General features: G+C 33.4%; 7 protein-coding genes and 1 long non-coding RNA gene across 12 annotated transcripts; 4 read left to right on the forward strand and 4 right to left on the reverse strand.

The window, feature by feature from the left end:
* Window positions 1-2414: 2414 nt before the first annotated feature.
* Window positions 2415-4729, reverse strand: LOC131806790 (uncharacterized). 3 transcript variants are annotated; one of them, XM_059131460.1, is made up of 4 exons: window positions 4077-4258; window positions 3137-3967; window positions 2894-3079; window positions 2415-2820 (listed from the first exon to the last, which is right to left on the reverse strand). In XM_059131460.1, exons 1-4 carry the CDS (start codon window positions 4110-4112, stop codon window positions 2548-2550), a joined length of 1326 nt encoding a protein of 441 aa, XP_058987443.1. In that variant the 5' UTR covers window positions 4113-4258; the 3' UTR covers window positions 2415-2547. The 3 variants fall into 3 exon arrangements, with proteins under 3 accessions (XP_058987443.1, XP_058987445.1, XP_058987444.1); XM_059131462.1 differs by lacking the exon at window positions 4077-4258 and adding an exon at window positions 4279-4566 and having other exon boundaries at window positions 2416-2820; XM_059131461.1 differs by lacking the exon at window positions 4077-4258 and adding an exon at window positions 4598-4729 and having other exon boundaries at window positions 2417-2820.
* A 604-nt stretch (window positions 4730-5333) lies between these two features.
* On the forward strand, window positions 5334-6521 carry LOC101888351 (uncharacterized). Its single transcript, XM_005181311.4, has 2 exons — window positions 5334-5931; window positions 5999-6521. Exons 1-2 carry the CDS (start codon window positions 5488-5490, stop codon window positions 6257-6259), a joined length of 705 nt encoding a protein of 234 aa, XP_005181368.1. The 5' UTR covers window positions 5334-5487; the 3' UTR covers window positions 6260-6521.
* Window positions 6522-7193: 672 nt separating this feature from the next.
* LOC131806791 (uncharacterized) lies at window positions 7194-8155 on the reverse strand. The gene is made up of 2 exons (XM_059131464.1): window positions 7549-8155; window positions 7194-7492 (listed from the first exon to the last, which is right to left on the reverse strand). Exons 1-2 carry the CDS (start codon window positions 7984-7986, stop codon window positions 7223-7225), a joined length of 708 nt encoding a protein of 235 aa, XP_058987447.1. The 5' UTR covers window positions 7987-8155; the 3' UTR covers window positions 7194-7222.
* Window positions 8156-8987: 832 nt separating this feature from the next.
* On the reverse strand, window positions 8988-10820 carry LOC131806779 (uncharacterized). 2 transcript variants are annotated; one of them, XM_059131439.1, is made up of 7 exons: window positions 10507-10820; window positions 10211-10438; window positions 10008-10157; window positions 9794-9949; window positions 9413-9724; window positions 9214-9357; window positions 8988-9159 (listed from the first exon to the last, which is right to left on the reverse strand). In XM_059131439.1, the coding sequence occupies exons 1-7, from the start codon at window positions 10726-10728 to the stop codon at window positions 9013-9015; spliced, it is 1359 nt and encodes a 452-aa protein (XP_058987422.1). In that variant the 5' UTR covers window positions 10729-10820; the 3' UTR covers window positions 8988-9012. The 2 variants fall into 2 exon arrangements, with proteins under 2 accessions (XP_058987422.1, XP_058987423.1); XM_059131440.1 differs by lacking the exon at window positions 10507-10820 and having other exon boundaries at window positions 10008-10074; window positions 10211-10351.
* Window positions 10821-13461: 2641 nt separating this feature from the next.
* Window positions 13462-15987, forward strand: LOC101901016 (ATPase H(+)-transporting accessory protein 2). Its single transcript, XM_059131453.1, has 4 exons — window positions 13462-13606; window positions 13871-14601; window positions 15284-15502; window positions 15561-15987. The coding sequence occupies exons 1-3, from the start codon at window positions 13564-13566 to the stop codon at window positions 15464-15466; spliced, it is 957 nt and encodes a 318-aa protein (XP_058987436.1). The 5' UTR covers window positions 13462-13563; the 3' UTR covers window positions 15467-15502; window positions 15561-15987.
* Window positions 15815-17037, reverse strand: LOC131806785 (uncharacterized). The gene is made up of 2 exons (XR_009344164.1): window positions 16857-17037; window positions 15815-16781 (listed from the first exon to the last, which is right to left on the reverse strand). It is a non-coding gene; the product is annotated as an uncharacterized LOC131806785 (long non-coding RNA).
* A 346-nt stretch (window positions 17038-17383) lies between these two features.
* LOC101900842 (WD40 repeat-containing protein SMU1) lies at window positions 17384-19954 on the forward strand. The gene is made up of 4 exons (XM_005181296.4): window positions 17384-17556; window positions 17613-17938; window positions 18577-19655; window positions 19721-19954. Exons 1-4 carry the CDS (start codon window positions 17531-17533, stop codon window positions 19817-19819), a joined length of 1530 nt encoding a protein of 509 aa, XP_005181353.1. The 5' UTR covers window positions 17384-17530; the 3' UTR covers window positions 19820-19954.
* A 388-nt stretch (window positions 19955-20342) lies between these two features.
* On the forward strand, window positions 20343-21022 carry LOC101900543 (uncharacterized). Of its 2 annotated transcripts, none has more exons than XM_005181294.4 (3): window positions 20343-20490; window positions 20589-20719; window positions 20784-21022. In XM_005181294.4, exons 1-3 carry the CDS (start codon window positions 20361-20363, stop codon window positions 20862-20864), a joined length of 342 nt encoding a protein of 113 aa, XP_005181351.4. In that variant the 5' UTR covers window positions 20343-20360; the 3' UTR covers window positions 20865-21022. The 2 variants fall into 2 exon arrangements, with proteins under 2 accessions (XP_005181351.4, XP_005181352.4); XM_005181295.4 differs by having other exon boundaries at window positions 20604-20719.
* The last annotated feature ends 384 nt before the right edge of the window (window positions 21023-21406 follow it).

Below are 21406 nucleotides of genomic sequence, written 5' to 3' on the forward strand. Positions count from 1 at the left end.
ATACATATGGGAAATATATCCAAGTTTGAACTGATCTCTACAAAACTTGGTAAAGATATTTTTATGTATGTTCCTAATACTTTGTTCCGAAAATCCTTGTTATGGAGTGTATAGTATGCATTTGGGGGACTTAGACGTAAAATAGGATGGAACATATCTAAGGGAGCTATTGTTAAATCTTAACCGATTACGACAAAATTTAAAATACTTGATTCTAGGCTATATTTGGTAGTCTCTGCCCAATTTCATACCATTTGAGCTAATATTACACATTTGACACATGGGAGCTATATGTTTTAATGACATTTTCAATGAATGCATAAATGCTGCGGCATTTCATTAATGCAGCGTCCATTTTCCTCTTTTAGGGCTTGATTCGTCGGCTTATTCGCGTAAACCATCGACGTCAAAAAACCGCAATGAAAAACATCGAAAAGTGTTAAAACGCACGATTTAGTCGGCCAATTCTGGTCTTCAAAACGCGAAATAACACGACCGGGAAATAACTAATGCATCAACTGAATTGTTTCTCTGACTGTATGGCATATTGCGCCGTCTTATTCTTATTCAGAAAAAAACTGGTCGTATATCGTATATGTACAGGGTGAGATAAAAACATCAGATTGCTGTCATTTCTAAGCCACTCGTCCGACAGCTTTTAAGATTATTCCAGTGACAGCTCATTATATTGTTTACAAGCCTACAAAAGCCTTTCTGTGAGAATTTTCCAGTAATTTCTTTATATTTGGCTGGAAAACCACAAGTGGCTATCGTTAAATCTTTTGTGTCTCGTACCATCGCTCGTTACCGTGATACTGGTAGCGTAGCCCGACGTTCAGGAAGAGGACGAAAAAACAGCAACATTAGCAGAAAAGAATCGAAAACTAAACTAAAAACCGCGTCGCAGTGTCCGAAAAATGGCTTGTGAGCTGAACATATAGCAATATTCCATTCGGCAAATGTTGAAAAATGAGCTCGGGTAAAGCCATTCAAATTCCAAAAAGTGCAAGAATTTACACCGCAACAGAACGAGAATAGAGTTGCGTTGCTTAGCCAAAAGTGGTGAACTTCCGAATTTGTTTTTCTCCGATGAGAAAACATTCGTTGTCCAGCAGTTTGTAAACAAATAAAACGATCGTGTTTACTTGCCAAAGAGGTCAGCTGAAAATGTGAACTTTCGGTTGGCCACCAGAACTCAACGCCGGCCATGGTGATGATGTGGTGTGGGCCGTCATAACAGCCAATGGTCGCTCTCCGCTGGTATTAATCGACCGTGTCATCAGAATAAATGCAGAATATTCTGGAGGGTATATAAAAGCCTTGGGCCTTTGAAAAGCAAATTTTAATTTCGACCCAATTTTTTAGGTGCTATGCTCGGATTGGCCTCAAATTTTTATCACATATAGGTATTTTAACCTGATAACGTTAAAATAATTTATTTTCGTGGAAGAAATTCTTCCTTTTAGCCTACACTCTTGCCTTTCCAAAATGGTACCATCATTGTTGCTATCTCTTGTAGTTCCGAATATATTAGTGCAAAAAATCATTAAATTGATATTTTCTCAACTAATGTGTATTTAAACTTTATAGGTTGTAGTTCCGAAGTTGTTGACTTTAAAGTCGAAGAACTGCTACTCACAAAAGTTATAATGTTTAGAAAAACTATGAATCGCGTACACGGTGTTGGACATATCCCAGAGGAGAAAATCTCAAGCCCCAGCCGAAGTAATAAAGTTTGAAAAATGTGATCCATAGTTCAGGTTTCCATAGTAGACGGGTATACCTCAGAGGAGGAAATCTTAAGCTCCTGTCGAAGACCGGTTACTCAAAAAAACTATAAAGGTTAGATTCATATTAGTGGAGAAAATTTCAATATCATGATTTTCGACTTTTTGGGGGGTTTTCATAGGTATTTCTATAACCTTTCAAATGATACCCATTTAGTACATATCGATTTTGCAGAACCGGATAAAACCCAGATGTTGTATCCGAACTTTTGAATAACCGCGAGTTTTCCCAAAACTTAAAAAAAAAATAATTTGCCGCAATCAAGTTAAATATACGTATCAGTTATGACAATTATGAAATGACCCGAAGCCCCTAAACTCATCCATCACTCCATCACTAAAAGCTTAACAACATTTTAATATTTCCAAAAACATTATTTAAACATCTTTAAAAAATATTTTTTATTTATGTAAATATTTGTTATGACTTCGTAGCCAAGTGACGATTTCAAAATCTTTGAATAAATTTGCAATTGATTACAAAAGGTTTTTATTAAAATTTTTAATATGATCCAAAGTCATAATAGCTTTTAAATTTAATTTTGAATTTTAATTATAAAATATTTAAGAAGGTTATAAATTCCTGTTTCTTTAAATCAAAGTAAAATAAAATGAAAAAGAAAGAAAAAAATATTTCTATACACCAATTTATTGAGCCTGCATGTGATGTTCAGGTATGGCTACTTCTACAGCATATGCACCATTTAAATCTGCTGCTGTAACAACTGTAGCTTCTTCGCCATGAGCCATGCGTTCTAATTCAAAACGTGTTTTTTTTCGCCTGCAAAGCAGTCAAGTATTTTTGCATTCGATAAAATCCGGCCTTTTCGCGGAAATATTCTGTTTCCATACGTAAACGATCCTCCTGTAGTTTTTGTAATACCTTCACATCTACCGGAGGCAAGACATTTGGTATGGGTACAGAGCAATTCGATTGTTGCTGAAAGGTCAAAGCAGTTTGTTGATGATCTGGTGAATTGTTACTTGATGTTTGGGGTGATAGTGGATTTGCTTGGCGCATATCTTGCTCCAGCTGCAGAAAAATGTAACATAAATAATTTAATTTACTTAGTGTCTGCTATGCTTGAACATTTATTTTCACTCACGCTTGGGTCAAATGGTTCTTCATCATAATTATTATGATCCTCTTCAATAAGTTCATCATATAAATATTCGTCTTTCTTAATATTTGACTCATCGAATTCGGCACTCATCTGTTGAGCTTCATCTTCATCGGCTTTGGTCCATTTTGAACTATAGTAATCTTCAATGTTACCATCTTCGCTGTTTTCCTAATATAAAAAAGTCCCTGAAATTTAGTATAATCGCAATTAATCTGAAACACTTACATATTCCATGTGCCTCGGCCTTTTTCTTGTTCTTATAACAACATTTCTATTGTTATTGTCATTTTCGTGAACCGGATTCGTTTCCACTGAATGAATCATGGCCAAATGTTTAACTATTGTCTCGGTGTCCTTCGAATCAAAAACACCATCGCACATGTTGCATTTGGTTTGTGGTGGATCATCATTGATTTGGGTACAAAATTGCCAAATAAAATCAGTATTTGCTGGTATTTTGAATTGATCCTCCCGCACTGTTTCATATTCGTCGGCAGGCTTAATGCGTCCATGCGTTACAACACCATGCATGCGATGTAGATGCCTTTGCAAATTTGATGTCCCCTGATAGGATAAATTCTTTTTACAAAAACTGCAACGCACTTGATCCGAACTTATACGAGTGCAATATTTCCATACAACACTGGCAGAACTTAAAGATTTTCTCGGATATTTCTTTACTGCGACATCTCCGGCTCCATTGTCATAACTGTTACTGTTATCAATATGATTCACCTGATGCAGGGATTCAAGTTTAATGTTTAATTGTGAACCTGGTTCGCCCAGAACATTGTGACGTCTTTGCAAATGTGTTATTACATTGGCGGTACCATGAAAAGACATAACTTTTTGGCAAAGTTTACAACGTATTGTTTGACGAGATAATTTCTCGCAATAGCTCCATACATAGCTTGCACCGCGACGTTCTTTTCGTTCCACTGAAATGTCCGCACTTGACCGACCATTATGATCTTCTTCCTCATATCCCGACTGATCGAGAGAGGCCGTAGCCTGCATTGTCTCCTCGTCCATGTTTCTGGAATCTCTATGGGGGTCCTGTAAGAATAAAAACACTTTAGAATTTGCATTGAAAAACAAGAAATTAGATTTTGTAATGTCTGTATCAACATCTAGTTTGTTAGCTAATTCTTTGGAAGCACAATACATTTTGGAAAATCTTTTCAATGTAATACACCACCATTATTTTAGATTTCTTTGAATAAAAAGTACAGCGACAAAATATAATGTCGTTTTCCAAGACATGTTGCCAATAAGTCTTCTATTCCATTGTATTCTTAACTAGCACTTGAATACTTGGGTGAGGCACAAACTATATGCAGGTAGAGATTAGTGAACAATGAACCCACACATCACATTATAATCTCAGTTGAATTGGCTGGATAATAAATAAGTTAATATTTAATTTAATGTCGTTGTGCATCAATTTGCGCGTTGGTACAACTCATCCAAAGCAATGACACGCAAGTCTGTGTTCGCCACAAATGTTTTCCATAATGAGACGCAGTTTCATTGCTTTATGCTTCACACGAAAAAATATAATGTGTATTTTCACAAAGAATGTTAAGACTTCTTTTAATTTTTTAGTCATTTCTATTTATTTGAAAAGAAAAACAACAACGAAGCTATTTGTTTTGGTTTATTGTCTTTAAATAATCGGTATTTTACCTTAGAATATGGAATTATCAAAATTGAGTAATCAATGAAGAAAAACCAAATTATTTTTTAGTAGTTGTACTCGTCGAGGACACGAATGAAAGCGAATAAAACACACCGACGCTAAAAATACTTTTTGTTCAGTTGATAAGTGTCAGATGTTTAGTTGTTGTTGTCACAATTATGGCGGCAAATTCAAGTAGGGTTCTCTAGGCAGATGCTGGTGGTAATTTATGAAACACAACCATGGCGTATACCGTTTTTTTCTTTACAATATTATCGTTTCCGTCAAGAAATAGATATTCCATATGTTTCATGCATATTAAAGATCGTATTATTATCGAATAGCTATTATTATTATCAATCATTTTATATAATCTATATTAGATAATAACATGTAGCAACGGGTCACAACAATTTAAAAATATATATATTGCAAAAGCCAGTCTATTCCGGAAGCTTTTTTCAAGTGGAGCAAATACTTGACATTGGGGTGTCAATATGCCTTCTCCTCCAGGATAAATTTTTAATCTAATTTAATGAAGAAACGGCTAGATACATAAATAAATAAATATAATAATTTAAAAATTCAAATTTAAACTTTTGAAATTTGATCACTAACGTCTCAACCCGAATAATTTCTAAACCGAATAAAAATACGGTTCGTTACTATTCGGTTATTTTGTACGACCATGCGGTTACTACAAAACAACCGATAATCGAACCGATTGGCACATCACTAATGCAAACCGGATTTATGATACACATGAATTTTCCATTCGGTCAGATTTATCGGATTTTACCCTATTGGTAACAAATTACACGAGTAAAATCTCGGTTTATTGTTAAATTAGTGCAGTTGCAAATATAACTGGACTTTTCAAATAAAAAGTTCGTTTCGAATGGAATCGACGAGAATGAGCGAAAGTGAAAACGAGCACGAGTCGTCAAATGTGGACGAGAAGTTCCGTCCACGAAAACGAAGTCTCGTCTGGCAGTTGTTTGAAAAATTGTCCAGATATCGTGTGCGGTGTCGTTTGTGTAACCATGAACAGAATTATCAAGGAACGACGGGTAATATCTTAAGGCATCTAAAATCTAAGCACGAACTGGATGCTACAATAAAAGGTCAGCAAGATCCCCAGCACCAGGAACGTTTGAGGTTACTATTAAGCAATTTGCCCCCGCAAACATATACTATGCCAGCAGCGGCCATAAAAGTGGAACGTAATTTCAAACCCAGAAAAAGTTCCTTAAATGAAGCACCCCCACAAGAGGATGGAATGAATGGTGGTAATACGTTCGATGAAAATGACATGCAAGATGATACCTACATACAAGAGGAAGTATGTGACCGGATATTAATATTTATATTTGGTTTTATCCATAATTTATGTTTTGCTCTTACTGTAGCCTTTTGAGAACTATTTATGCGCAGAAGAACCACCTATAGATCCAGTCAGTGAAGATGAATGGGGAAATCAAAACTATTCAACAGCCATGAAAAGAAAGATACGTTCCCAACTTGACGAAGAACGGGTAATTGCCGAGACTGAATACTTCCGCGAAAAAGCAGCTTATTTCAAACTGCAAAAACATTTAACAGCGCTGCAGGCCAAGAAAATAAGACTTGAAATTGAACAATTGACAAAACGTAATAATGGTGGAGCGTAATTAATTCTTTAGTTGTTCATTTTAACTCTAATATAAGAACATTCGTCTAAAAATTTAAGAGCTAAACCTTGATATAGAATTGTCATAATCATAAAAGGAATAGCGTTAATATTTTTATACATAAACCTATTAATATAAATATCTAACAATTGTAAAGTAAATAGTATACTAAGCTGTATAAAATCAAATATACATATGATTGTTTTGTGATTGAGAGTGGACTGATTAAAATACAAAGATTACCGAATTCGTTTAATTCAAATTTTATATTGGAAACCTACAAGCAATACAGATAAACTATGGAATCCACTTTGACGCAAAGGATGTTTAAAATGTTACTTTGTGCTCAACTAATTCTTCATGAATAGAGTAGATATCCCTTTTTTCAACCCATATTCCGAAAATTATACTTTCTATTCAAATGTAAGTATTGTAGCGATCAATCCATAGTATTACATTGTCATCTTAGGGTCGAAAATATTTCTTATTGGAAACCAATAAGCAGTGGATATAAAATATGGTCTTAACATTTATCATTGTTTGGACTTGATTTAAAATGTGTCTATAATTTTACCGAGCGAATCCACTGTAGTTAATCACTATGGATTATCAGCCGATTGAAAGGTTTCTATTACAATTACCGTGCCGAAAATAAACCTCTTCTCATTTGTATGTGTTGTTGATTGATGAATGAACATTCTGAATAATTGCAAAAACTAATTGGTGCGCGCTCCAGCGTCAGACTAAAACTTTACTCGAGAATAAACATTCCACACAACTGCTCCGCGCATAAAAACAATAACTACAAAATTATGCACCATCCCAATAACGTCCATCCGGCCAAAATCTAACGCTTCAGCTCTATCTGTGACTATAGTAATGCCAGGGATACGGAGCTGTATTTTAACCAAATACAATATTTTCACAGCGAGTATCCATTGCTCAAATATATACAATAAATATTTATTTTCCGTATAATTGCTCCAGTTCATATTTAATCTTTTTTGCCTGCAAAAAAGCCAAGTGTTTTTGAATGCGAAAATACTCTGCTTTTTCACGGTAGTAATTAGTTTCAGCTATAATTCGCCGTTCCTCTAACAATATCCTTCTTTTAGTGGCAGATAACATATTGGTATTAGATGCTGGGCGATCAGGTTGGTGTTCTATATCGAGGCGGTCCTTTGAATGTTCTTCGGAAAAGTAAGCTTCTTTTCCTTCTAGATCCAAATACAGCTACAAATATAGCTATTTTATTTATAAATTTGGGTATAAAACTGGATCATTTTTACCTCACTACCGGAATTGTATGGATCTATTTCATCGACAGTATGTATGGCCGCCTCCCCACTTTGGCGGTTATGACAGAACAGTTTTTCTTTAATTTCCGGAAGCTCATTCTGGCCGTTATCATTAACCTGCTTGTTGCTATAGTTGTTTTCGAACTGTTGTCCTTTCTGTATAACAGCTATAGTTTTTTCCAGATGTGAGGCCGAAACGGATAGTGCTTTCATTTTGCGAACATTTTCCGGGTCACTTAGTCCGCAAGCTCTGGCATCGATATCATGTTTGACTTTTAAATGCCTCAATGCATTGGCTGTGTTACCCATGTAACGTTGTTCATGTCTACAAATCCTACACTTGACCCGAGAGTCACTTAATTTCTCGAAATATTGCCATACTAGACTGCTTCGCTTCCGACGATTTGAATCGCTCTCATTATCACTCATTTGCCTGAATTGGTATATAGGATGGCGGGTAATTGCTATTAACGAATAAACTTTTATTCGCAATGTTTATGCGAATTATTGTTGTATTTTAGTAAAATGTAATTCGATTAAAATTTGGGTGTATTTTATTCGTATAGAAAATGGTGATGTATCGAAAGCGAATATGGTTACTCGCCAAAAATGATTCATTGCAGTGTTGACATTTAAATAGCAAATTAAACCGGGTTTTCTCAGTGCAGTTTAGATGTAAATAGGCGGAATTCATTTCATTTTTTTCGAATTATCATTCACATAAAATAAGAAAAATAAAAGAGATTTTTAAAAGAAATTAAATTTTTGCAATTGTCTTATGAAAATCAGGATAATAAAAACTGAGAAATTGGCTATCCTGGAAATATTGGTCATAAAGAACAAAAAAATATCTTCAGTCATATTTCATAAAAAATTTAAATATATATATTTCTATATTGAAAATTAGCTTCTTACTTTTTGTTATGGCAGAGCATCAAAATTGCAACAAATATATCCACCAAGGAAGCCGAAACCATTATCAGTCAAACGGATATTTATAACACGTCGCAATCCCTAATACATCTAGCCAATAACATATTTCAAGAATTTTGTCGAATCCTCGAATGCAAAGAAATAGAACTATTGGCTTTGGAAGAAAAACGCAAAAAACTGCAAGAAGAACTACAAAAAATAAGGACCGACATAGAGTGTAAGAAACAATTGTATGAAATGAAATTAACCGAAAGCTTTCATGCATTTTGAACGATTTAAATAATCGTAATACATGTCCCAAAAAAATTAAAGGAAATTCCAATTTAAAGAGACACATAAATAATTGCCCTTTCTAACTGATGTTTCTATTGAGAGTTTGGGAAACGGATTTAGCAAAGTGGATACAGGTGGGACTCAAAATGAAGTATGTAGAAACACAAGTAATATACGAATGTATTAATGACAGATATGAACCATGGTAAAGAAGAAACAATATAAATGATTTACAATATCATATATTAATTACAAAATATTTTTCACATTAACATATTTCTTAAATGTATCAGTATGTAACAGGCTGTAATAGGCTTCTTTATATTTAAATAATTTGGATTGGTCATTACATTCCTTGAGATGATAATAAAAGGATTCGAAAATCATTGTAATCACCTGGAATTAGAAAAAAAATTATTTACGAATTATTTTATTGTTATATTTTCTTACCTGCATTACGTTTTTATCACATTTTTGTACTTTTATAACTTCCATTAGGACTGCTGTAAACTTATCAAAAAATTGTGTTAAATGTGGTTCAATCACAGCCAGATTTATGGGAAATGTGGCGACAACATAACAACGATGTATTTCCTGAATATACAAAACTTGGTAACTGATCATTGGTTATAGAAAGAACAATTCATACCATCAACATATCCATACAAATATTCATGTTTTGCATTAATCGGTACGATTCCAGTATAAACATTTGCAATATAGTTTTCGCCCATCTGTAACATGTATAACTTGTGTTACTACTGCCAAGAACACGTAGCTTGTTGGTTGTTTCGATATCCATCAAATCCATATTAAGACAATCATTGAACTCCATTCGATTTATATTGAAAAATACAAGAAATATACTGACATATTTCATTAATTTTATCGAAGACATGCTATTGGGAGCAAGTGGTATATTCCGCAACAAGATTTCTAAAGAATCGTCCAACTTACTCCACTAAAAAATATAATTTAATTAAATTTCAATGAATGTTGAATATAGACGTTATTAAATCTTCAAACATACCGTAAAACTATCCATATCATTGTAGAAATCAAAACATTTTAATAAACAATCCCATTGGTGCTGAATAAATTCAATTGAATCCATTATGTGTAAATCCTTAAAAATAGCATCGTAGATTACACTATGAATGTTCATGGCAAGGATTTCATCAAAATTCTAAAACAAACTATAATACAATATACATTCGAAATGATGATTTTCTAGTTTTCATTACCCCTTGCTGGAGCATTATTTCAAATATTTGCGTGCTTAAAAACTTGTAATGGGTTTCGTAACATGTTCTGATATTAAGACCAACAGATAAACAAAACATGAGCAGTTGTTTGTCCATAAAGTTATCCGGACAAGAGGAGGACGCAAAAACCTTAAATAAATAAGATATCAAAACAAGGAAATTGGAACGGAAGAACTTTGTACCTTAAGATATTTTACAAAGCCATTTGTAGCTCCCATTTGCCTTTTCCAAGTATCTTTGTGCAATTTCTCTTGGTAGTATCTTAACAATTTGGCATGTACCACTCTCGGGACGTTTGAAAACCTTTGAAGAATTCTCTCAGCATTGTTTAACAACTCCGTCTGATCGATGCAGTACAAAGTATCTCTCACTGACAATTCGCAAAGCAGTAATATGACTTGTGCCTGTGCCTACAAATTTAAAGATCTATTATCTATATTTCCTTTGCAACGGAAGATATGAAAATGTTTATTCATACCTCCTGTAGGTCGACTTCTTCATTTTTCTCTGGACACCCATCCCATGGTTTGACTTGCTCAATCCAGTCATACAACAAAGGCAGCTGTATTCGTAGACATTCATGATATGATTTAAAGTGCTCCGGCTCTATTGGAATGTTGTCCAAATCCTCCCTCAATTGCGGTAACATACATGATTGGATTAGGTCTTGGGCTTTACTCAATGTCCAGGTTCCGTCCATCTTCTGAAATTAAATGTTTTATAAATCAGAATCTAATCGGCAGTCAGTATCAGACTGTTTATTTAATTTAACGCACTGGGAACGTTGGAATTTATTAAATCAAGTTGTCGCTCGCTGTCAAGCCGGACAATTGAAAAGAAGACACAAGAGGAAATGAGTGATAAACATAAAAATCCAATCAAAAACCATAAGAAATAGGTTTCTAGAAGTTCGAAAAATTTGGTCTTAAGAACTCTAGATGGTCGAGAGTTCGTAAACATTTTTTTCTGAGAGACGATTTTATCTCATTGAAATAACTTTTGTTCACTGCAAGGACGAGCATGGTACAATGACGGGAGGTAGAATTCATGGTAAAATAAAAAGATAAGGTAAAGCTACCAGATGATTACAGCTTTCTCTGAGTGTGCCCATGGTTGAAAGAATGTAAAGCTATGCAATCATATGTTTACAATTTTTTCAAAATTAGTTACTTGACAACATCCAATTGTCAAACTTTATATTTACAAATCCATTGTATACACAGAAATCAGGTATGGGAACCAATATTCTATGCAGTGAAATTTGACAATGTAAGTTACATGACTTTACCTTCTTAATTTTACCATGAGTGTGCCCCTCTTCTGCGATTTTGTTTTTGGGTGTCATGGTAAAATTAAGAAGGTAGTCATTTTAAATAAGCATACCCATTTCTGCATTTTCTGTAATTTTCCTTGTCAAATTTTACTCCAAAGAAAAAAAGGTTCCCATCTCTGATTTCTGTATGAATTCATAAATATGCATTTTGACAATGAAATGCTGTCAAATGAATAATATAAAAAAAATTGTAAACATATGATTGCATGACTTTACTTTCTAAATTCTACCATGGGTAATATTAAGAAAGTAAAATATTTCAAATAATCATACACATCTCTGCATTTTCTGTAATTTACCTTGTCAAACTTCACTGCATAAAAAACAGGTTCCCAACTCTGATTAATGAACATATATACAATGGATTTGTAAATATACTTTTTGAAAATGTTGCCAAATTAATAATTTTGCAAAAAAAAAGAAGTAAACACATTATTGCATGACTTTGCCTTCTTTATTCTACCATGATGTATACTCTGTTCCAAACCAGCAATAATCTACTAGTTTTGCAAATTTGTTCGATAACATAAAGCAAAATTGATTATCGTAGTAAAAAGTTGTACATTCTTGCAGTTCTGGAACAGAACATTATTGTTTTGAAAAATATTACATTGAAAAATATTACATTTGAGGGTTTTGAACATTTGTGTACGATGCTTCGAATTCTAGATAGCGTTCATGGTAGAAGAATACAGGTAGTCCCATCGAACCAACTGCTGGGACAATGAACTGTCGAACCAATTCTGAAATTGAAAATTTAAATGAAAAATTATTCAAATTTGTTCAAGTTTTTGAAGAATGCAAATCATAACAATGTCCGATTGGTGTCTCATAAAACCTGCTTATTTTTGAAAAAATAAGCAGAACGTAGAAAAACCTGCTTATTTTTAAAAAAGAAAACCTTTCAAAAATTTTGACATATCAATGTTTTTAACCGTTGATGCATCTACCTGTATTCTTCAACCACGATAGCGCTGTAAAAATGAAAAAAATAGAAATCAGATTTCCATCTCTGATTTGTAAATGTAAAATGGATTTATAAATAAACATTTTGACAATGAAATATTGTGAAATGAATAATTAAAAAAAAAATGTAAACATATGATTGCTTGACTTTACCTTCTTAATTCTACCATTGTAGTACCTGATGTTTATATCAATAATGGACAAATTTGTTATATTTTGTAAATCGCCTTTAATTTTCTTATTGAAATGCATCAAAAAATCTGCAAAAACACATGTCTTTCAACGATATTATGATTGATTTTGACGTTTTTGCTCAATGTTGCATCTTTTCCGTTCCCGTATAGTTTTTGCAGTGTTCTTTTTTACTACTTTTCCCACTAACACAATACTTTGTTTGGACGTATCACCCAGGTCCATATCTTAAAAATTAAACCAATATAAATAACCGATCATATGATTTAACTTAATTTTTTGTAAAACATTATTTGTTTCTTATGCAAGCCACACACTTTACAAGTGGTTGTACAACTGGGAGAGGTTGTATTCAAGGTTGTATCGTTTGTGGCCCGGTTATACGAAGTTGTGTCTCGGTTGTATGGAAAATCAAAATTTTTATTTGGTATGTTGTACCAGCCGATTGTAACGTTAGTGGGCATGTCGCATACAATTTCATTTTGTTTTTATTTTTGAAGGGGCAACACCATTGTTTCTCACATCAAAACATTACGAAATCCAATCAAATATGTGATTTTAATGTATTTATAAAAAGAAATTTCAATTTATAAAATGGAATTTCAAAAATTAATTATAAATAAAAGCTATTGAGTCAATTAAAGAGCATGAATTTTATCCGGTATCATCTTAACCCAAATAAGATCTACGAAAAGTGAAGTTGTACAAAGAAGTTGTACACTAAGTTTCGTTTGTGCCAAAAACACACAATTTGAGAACTCTCCAAGTTGTACAACCAGTTGTATAGTGTGTGGCTAGCATTACCAAATATTGTCTATTTACACATTAAAACAAAATAATCTAGTTATTGATAACATCTTATAATTTTCTTTATCGTTGACATTACATACGCCCTTATTTAGTTCATATCTAAATAGTGCTAAATGAACACATCTCTCTTTACATCATGTGACCAAATGCAACCCTGATGTCATTGCAGAGTAGGAAAAATATCCGTAGGTTGTCGTCTCCCGTTTGTCGATTGTCATATGATCACGAACAAAAATGCTGCGAAATTTAATAATTTTATCTTTGTGCATAGTGGCAAGTAAGTAAAATTGAAAAAATAATTAAAAATATATCCAAAACTATGTGTATTTTGTAAAAATGCCCAGAAAATATACGGAAAATGTTGCAAGAAAAGTGTAAAAATCACAACAAAGTAAAGTGTTGTATCTGTGTGTATGTGTCATGTAAAATTGGGGTTGCACTGAAAAAAAAGAAAAAAAAAATCCATAGTGGAAGATATCTATAAGCAATTGATATAGATAATTCTTAAATATGCATTAAACTGTTTCCTTTTTATTTGCAGTTAGTGCATCGGGTGAATTCACTGTTTTGAGCACACCCAAGTCCTTGTCATTCAAGGGTAACGAGCCACTACCAAGCCAATATGTTGGCGATGTTGTCTATGCCTCATTGGGTAATTCCGTAGCTGGAGACGCACAATGGTCTGGTTTGACAGTTGACGACCCTTTCAATTTCCCCAAGGTTGTTGTTGCTGCCTCATTGAGTGGTGTTGCTCATACTAAGGTTTCCGGAGCCGGCAAGAGTTACGAAATTCAAGGCAACTCGGTAAAGGAAGCTTTGAACGGTGTCTCTGCCCAATTGGAAGCTGATAATGAACCTGTTTGCGATATCGACTTTGAAGATTTAGAAGAAGGTGTAGCCAGCTTCAAGAGTGTTTTTGGTGATGTGCAAGTTAATTCTGTCCCAAATACCAAATATTTGAACAGTGAATTGCATTCTGCTGATAAGCAATTTATCCAAGCTATTGCATACATCAATGCTGCTGCCGATAATTTGGCTAAGTTGCAAAAGACCTGCAACTTTGTTTCCTTCCGTCTGTCTGCCGAGTCTGTTGCTAAAGCTCATGGTGAGAAATCAGAAGCTGTGAATGAAGCCTTGGATCTCTTCACATCTGCTGTCAAGAACTTGAATACTGCTGCCCAAAAGGTCAATAACAACGAAGCTTTGGTATTGTCCATTGTCAACAAATCGGAAAATTCCCGCGCTAAACGGGATGTTCCTGAACCAGGCAAAGTAAGTATATCACTGAAACAAACATTCGACCAAGTCAATAAGAAGTGGGGCAGAATCAGAGCAATTTTTATCACAATTATTAGAAGTTATTGTGTTCTTCACTTTAAATAAGTTTAGAAGGTAGACTATTTGTTAAGAATTATTAAAGTTTAAGAAAGTTTCACAACCATGGCATGAATATATTCACATTTTTTTAAATACTACATATCAACAACAAATTCTAAATCAATTTTTTTAATGTGTAGAACATATTTGGTTACATAGGTATTTTATAGCTGAGGTTAAGAGAAATTGCCTGTACCCACTGGAAACATTAGCTTGGATAAAATATAATTTGTAAAGAAAAATATTCTATAGAAAAAAGTGGTGCTAAGACGAACATTGTGGTAGAATTTTTGTTCCCATCGAAGATTTTTACAATATATTGTAGTTCGTTCAATTAAATGGAAAAAAACATGAATGTATCAATGGGAAAATCACGCCACGGAAATTCATTACTTTCCTAAGTTATGCCCTTAGAGAACACACTCAAATAGTATATGTGTACTTTTTTCACATATGGCTGACTTCAGTTAAAACACATATGACTGACCTGACGTAATTAAGGAAAACAAATCATGTGTTTACAACATTTATTTCAACTTTACCTTTACCATACAATTATTTTTTCTTTTTATTTTAGGATTACAACTTGGCTGAATACTATAACCAAGATTATCCAGTAATCTTCAACATCATCTTATGGTTCATGGTAACATTCGGTTTCGCCTTGTTGGCTATTTGCTACGCCATCGGTTCAATGGATCCTGGACGTGATTCCATCATTTACCGTATGACTTCAACCAGAATGAAGAAGGATAATTAAATTGTGATGCACAATGTACCAGCATTATTTTTATTAGTACTTGTATTTGTTAACACAAAAGACTAGGCAATTTTTATTCTTTCTCCTCTTTCAGGTGTTGACAACATTTAAGTTATTCCATTTTTTGAACCTTTTGTTGTTCTAAATTAAAATGTGTGTTACAAATCAATTCCTTTCCCAAGCAACAACATCTAAATAAGACATCTATAATAAACTAAAATATATTATTCATTATCAGCAACAACAACAATAATATTAATAATATATATGTATAGTGTAATAAATATACCTATTAGTAAGACAATTTCTTATATAAGTATTAATTGTTCAAGAAAGATACGATATGCACTTAGAGAATATAATACATACAACTATTGGGGTCTTTTCTTATGTATTATAATTTATTTAAGCTACAAACAAATCCGTTGTTATTACCTTTAACTACATATTCCAATTTATTATTTTTTGTTGTAGCATGTTTGTTTTTCTCCTTGATTAAAAAAAAAACATTAAAAGTAAAACAGCGTGTGTGTTCTTATTAATTAAATAGAATTCCGTTTAAATATATTGGAAAATTACAAAACGTGACTTACTTTACTTAAATCGGCGCTAGTTAACAAAAAAATATCTTTCGACTAAAAAAATCATCGAGAAATTGAAAATAAAAGACATCTATTGTGCGTGGTTCTATACACCAGATGTCGGTAATGTTGCTTTATAATTAGGCTACGTTCCGTTGATACTTTCGATGTATTTAAAGAATCAGTGTCAATGTCACAAAATCGTATCGAAATGGGTTGAAATCCGTAATTCAAAATCGTTCGTTTTTATTTTAGCTTCTTCAGATTTCGTACGATTTGGTAAACTACGATTTCAGTGTAAATATGGCAACATTATATATTAAATATGGTAAAATTAGGGGAATGAAAGAATGAATGCATGAGGAATCAAAACAAAACATGTAATTAAAAATAATATAGAAGTGTAGGTATTCTTTTCTTTCTTTTTTGTGCAAAAAGAAACATTGCAATTGATTCCTCAATTTCACTGAGCACACATTTGTTAAAAGGACCACAACCAGTTTTTGTCTTTTCCTTTTTATTGTGATACATTTTTTTTTAACGTTTACTGTCCAATCTTACCTTGTCTTTTTCCACCCATTGCAATCTTTGATGGGTGGTCCCGAGGAATGTAGTTTTTCAGTGAGTTGTGACCAACTCGTTTCGGCAACCACTCGATCACCTTTGACATAGCACTCGCTAGGTCCATAAAACCGATGAACATTTTTTCTTGTGCTGAATTTCTGTGCCAGCCCCTTAAATATTTATTAATGATTAATTGATTGAACGGCATTCCACAATACATATTTCACATATTTAAAAATACTTACTTTTTGTACAAAATTCCTTTTTTATGTTGTTTTTGTTTTGTTTTCTCTCTTTGCTTCATTTTATTATTAGTAATACCATATTGTTTGTTTTTCACAGATGAATAATTTTTGTTTGACGAAAAAAGTGATTTTCAAGAAAAAAGTGATGTGGCAACACTTTATTAACAATTGCCTTCGTCAATTGAGAAACCATTAAAATTTGGTAATTATTTTGAGAGTGTTTTAAAGTCACAAGTTTCCATAAAAAACAATTTCAGAAAAATAAAAATTAAAGTGGTTTCAAATCGAATAAATTTTGAGATTTACATTTTCTGAAGAAGCTAAATACGAAATTAAAATCACTTCGTATCGAAATCATTCTTGTGACATGTCTGCATGACTTTGCTCAAAGGAATTGCAACCCTGACTTTCCACACACACACTCGTTATTCCCTTCCTGCAGTGAACAAACAGCTGTTTTGGTGGAAGAAATGTGTGTTTTTAGAACCCTTTGAGCGGTTATTTTTAATATTCTGGAGCCCTTTTCCAGACGCCGACAAAATTAGTAGAGCGCCGCCGTCGTAAAAAATCCACCCGGTCGTTGTCTGAACGAGACTTGAAGAAAACAAAACAACCTGAATTTTAATATATATAAAATACAAATTGATTGACGTTTACAATAACTCCTATCAACCATGTCCATCGAAATAGAATCTGCTGAGTAAGAAAATATATTTTCAATTGAAATTGCATTTATATACTTGCATTTTATTTCAGTGTTATCCGCTTGATACAACAATATCTCAAGGAGTCCAATTTGTACAAAACCCTACAAACTCTGCAGGAGGAAACCGGGGTTTCCCTTAACACCGTCGACAGTGTTGATGGCTTTGTGCAGGACATAACGAACGGACATTGGGATACAGTACTTAAAGTGACACAGAGTCTCAAATTGCCAGACAAAAAATTGTTGAATTTATATGAACAGATAGTTCTCGAATTAATAGAACTACGAGAGTTGGGTGCAGCGCGTTCATTATTGCGACAAACAGATCCAATGATAATGTTGAAGCAACAGGAACCGGAAAGGTACATACATTTGGGTAAGTTTTGACTCTCCAAGTGGCACGCGAAATGCATATTTGTAAGAATCGCCTATAATGCAGTATTATGGGAAGATTGTTAGAAAATTTATGTTTTGGAATCCTGCAAGGAAGACGAGGGACAAGAAAATGTACTCCCGACATTCTGTCTGAAGATTAACGAAATTCCTACTGTCTCTATCTATTACCTACGAAACCACAGTCAAAGGAAGGGGCTTGAAATTGAGCTTGAAATGTTGAGCGTAAATGTAGTGTTTTCTTAACGCGTGCTTAATCGGTCAATTACCATTTCAACAAATTCAGAGGGTTTTATTACTTTTTAATCGTACATGGAAATGGACAAATCTTGGAAGAAAGAGATATTTAACTCAACTCCCGAAGTTAACAATTGTTTTTCTCGGCCGATTATACAAACGTGAAACATAGCCCTTAAATCTTAAAAAAAATATATAGCTCAGTTTTAAAGATTTCCCGTCATTATTAATTTATTTATCCCATTATGGTGTAGGTTATTTCTCATTTTTGCTCAAGATTATTTCTTCGGATGCTGCTTATTTAGTAATAAAAACAGACTTAATTATCAAACGATTAAATTAATTACTTAAATAATCCTATTTCGCCTTTACTTTTGTTTTTAGAAAATATGCTTCAGCGGGCCTATTTTGATCCTCGAGAAGCTTATCCGGAAAACAGCAGCAAAGAGAAACGTCGACATACCATTGCTCAAGAGTTAAGCGGTGAAGTACACGTAGTGCCATCATCTCGTCTCTTAGCTTTACTTGGCCAAGCATTGAAGTGGCAACAACATCAAGGTTTATTACCGCCTGGAACAACGATCGATTTGTTCCGTGGTAAGGCCGCAATGAAAGATCAAGAAGAAGAAATGTATCCAACACAAATGTTTCGTCAAATTAAGTTCGGTCAAAAATCTCACGTGGAGTGTGGTCAATTTTCACCTGATGGTCAATATCTCATAACAGGCAGTGTTGATGGTTTCATAGAAGTTTGGAATTTCACTACCGGTAAAATAAGAAAGGATTTGAAATATCAAGCACAAGATCAGTTTATGATGATGGAACAAGCTGTACTGGCATTGGCCTATTCGCGAGATTCCGAAATGGTTGCGTCCGGATCACAGGATGGCCAAATAAAGGTATGGCGCATAATGACTGGCCAGTGTTTGAGAAAATTTGACAAAGCCCATACTAAGGGTATAACATGTTTGCAATTTTCACGTGATAACAGTCAGGTTTTGAGTGCGTCTTTCGATCACACAATACGACTGCACGGCCTCAAATCCGGAAAAATGCTTAAAGAATTTAAAGGGCACACTTCATTTGTAAATGAGGTAACATTTACACCAGACGGTCATAGTGTACTCAGTGCTTCATCGGATGGAACTGTAAAGATCTGGTCTTTGAAAACCACTGAATGTTTATCTACCTACAAACCTCTTGGCAATGAGTTGGCCGTCAATACAGTGTTAATTTTACCCAAAAATCCTGAACATTTCATTGTTTGTAATCGTTCAAATACTGTGGTCATTATGAATATGGCTGGACAGATTGTGAGGTCATTTAGTTCCGGTAAAAGAGAAGGCGGTGCATTTATAGCAGCAACATTATCACCCCGAGGAGAATTCATTTATTGTGCTGGAGAGGATCAAGTGTTGTATTGTTTTTCCGTTTCGTCGGGAAAATTGGAAAGAACTTTAAATGTAAGTATATTAAGAGTGATCTGATTGAATTTTGGTTTTACATTGATGCCAATTTTATTTTAAAGGTACATGAAAAAGATGTAATCGGTTTGGCCCATCACCCACACCAAAATTTATTAGCCACCTACAGTGAAGATGGTCTGCTGAAATTATGGAAACCTTAAATATTATAGTAGCCTATGTAAGTTAGGTTTAATTACTTTTTTTTAAGTAGACTAGTTTTCATTCATTCTGTAAGACTATCAGAAAAGAAATAAAAAAAAAAACATTTGACTGCTCCCTCATAACATTTAAAAGAAGACATATATGTAGGTATGTATGTATTTCCCTACGCCCTCTTGCAATCCAATAATCTGCAAAATTGGGTTTAATTAAGAATTATGCAAAATATACTGAAGCTATAAACATATTGACAAATATGTAACTTGCAATGTGTAGCAAATGAATGGGCTACCATTTTTAAGCAAAATGAAATAAAAAGAAAAAAACGTCAGCGATCGTAGCAGACATTATACATTTATCTTTAATTGATGACAGACTATATATCTGTTGTCTATCATGTATAACTCATATAATCAACATTTGATTGCAGGGCAAAATAAATCTTTAGTTTATCATAGACATTGGGCGAATAAACAACAGATTTTGTTTTCTGCAAAGAAATATTTTTATAATTTATTGTCCTCAACTTATATCGGAGTCAAGATGAAAAGTGATGAGATCATTGATAAAATGCGCAATAAACTTCAGGAATCTGATCCTTCGAATCGCAGTGTAACAAATGTATTTCAATTTCATTTCACTGATTCAGATGGCAACCTAATTAAAAGTATGGGTATGTATTGGCTTGCTGCAATTGGGATTACTTGACAGAACATGTGTGCATTTTTTGTGGGATTTGCTTTACTTGCTTATTAATTGATATCTCAAAAGTTTTTGATTTTAAAGAATTAAACATATACGAGGGTACTTGCACGGACGCCGATGCAGAAATAACTGTTAGCGATGAAAATTTTTATTTGGTTGGTTCAAAAGAAACGACATTTGACGATTTACTTGCTAATGTAAGTTAATAAACACGAATTGATCGTAATTGTTTATTAAATTTTTTATTTATTTTTGTTACAGAACAATGTCAAAATAGATGGTGATGCAGAAGCTTTTAACAAACTAAAGGAAAAGTTTCGTCTAAATGCCAAAAAAGAGTAGAATCAATAGCGACTGAGAGAATTTGTAATCCTCGAAAATATTTAACGAACAACTTTGTAGAATTTTAATAGTTCCTGTATAGCATGTTTAACACACATAAAATGTAACAATGTGAAATATAAAATAAAATTAGATGATTGTAGTTCAATATAAATATATTTATTGGAAGTTGTTTTAAATGTTTGCAAAATTTCATCGAGGTGGTCATAAGGAATTAATGTCTGCTTTGATACAGAACAGTATTTTTACCGCTACTAATACTTGGCTGGGTCGATTGTTCCAGGATCATACAACCGACCGTCATCATAACGAGATTAATATATTGTTGTAACAGCCTTACTCTTGTTACCGAATGTGCAAAAATGACAGACATTGGACGGTAAGAAAGTGTCCCTGAAAATTTATGACAACATTTTTTTTTTTATAAAAAGATCATCTTGTCTTATTGGTAATAGGCCATAACGCCTTCTGTGAAAATATTTTCTGATAATAACATTGAGAAGTTCCCTTTTATGAGAACATATGGAATGTAATGTGGTTTA

This window comes from Musca domestica, unplaced genomic scaffold, assembly GCF_030504385.1.
Source record: "Musca domestica strain aabys unplaced genomic scaffold, Musca_domestica.polishedcontigs.V.1.1 89, whole genome shotgun sequence".
Classification (NCBI taxonomy): domain Eukaryota; kingdom Metazoa; phylum Arthropoda; class Insecta; order Diptera; family Muscidae; genus Musca; species Musca domestica.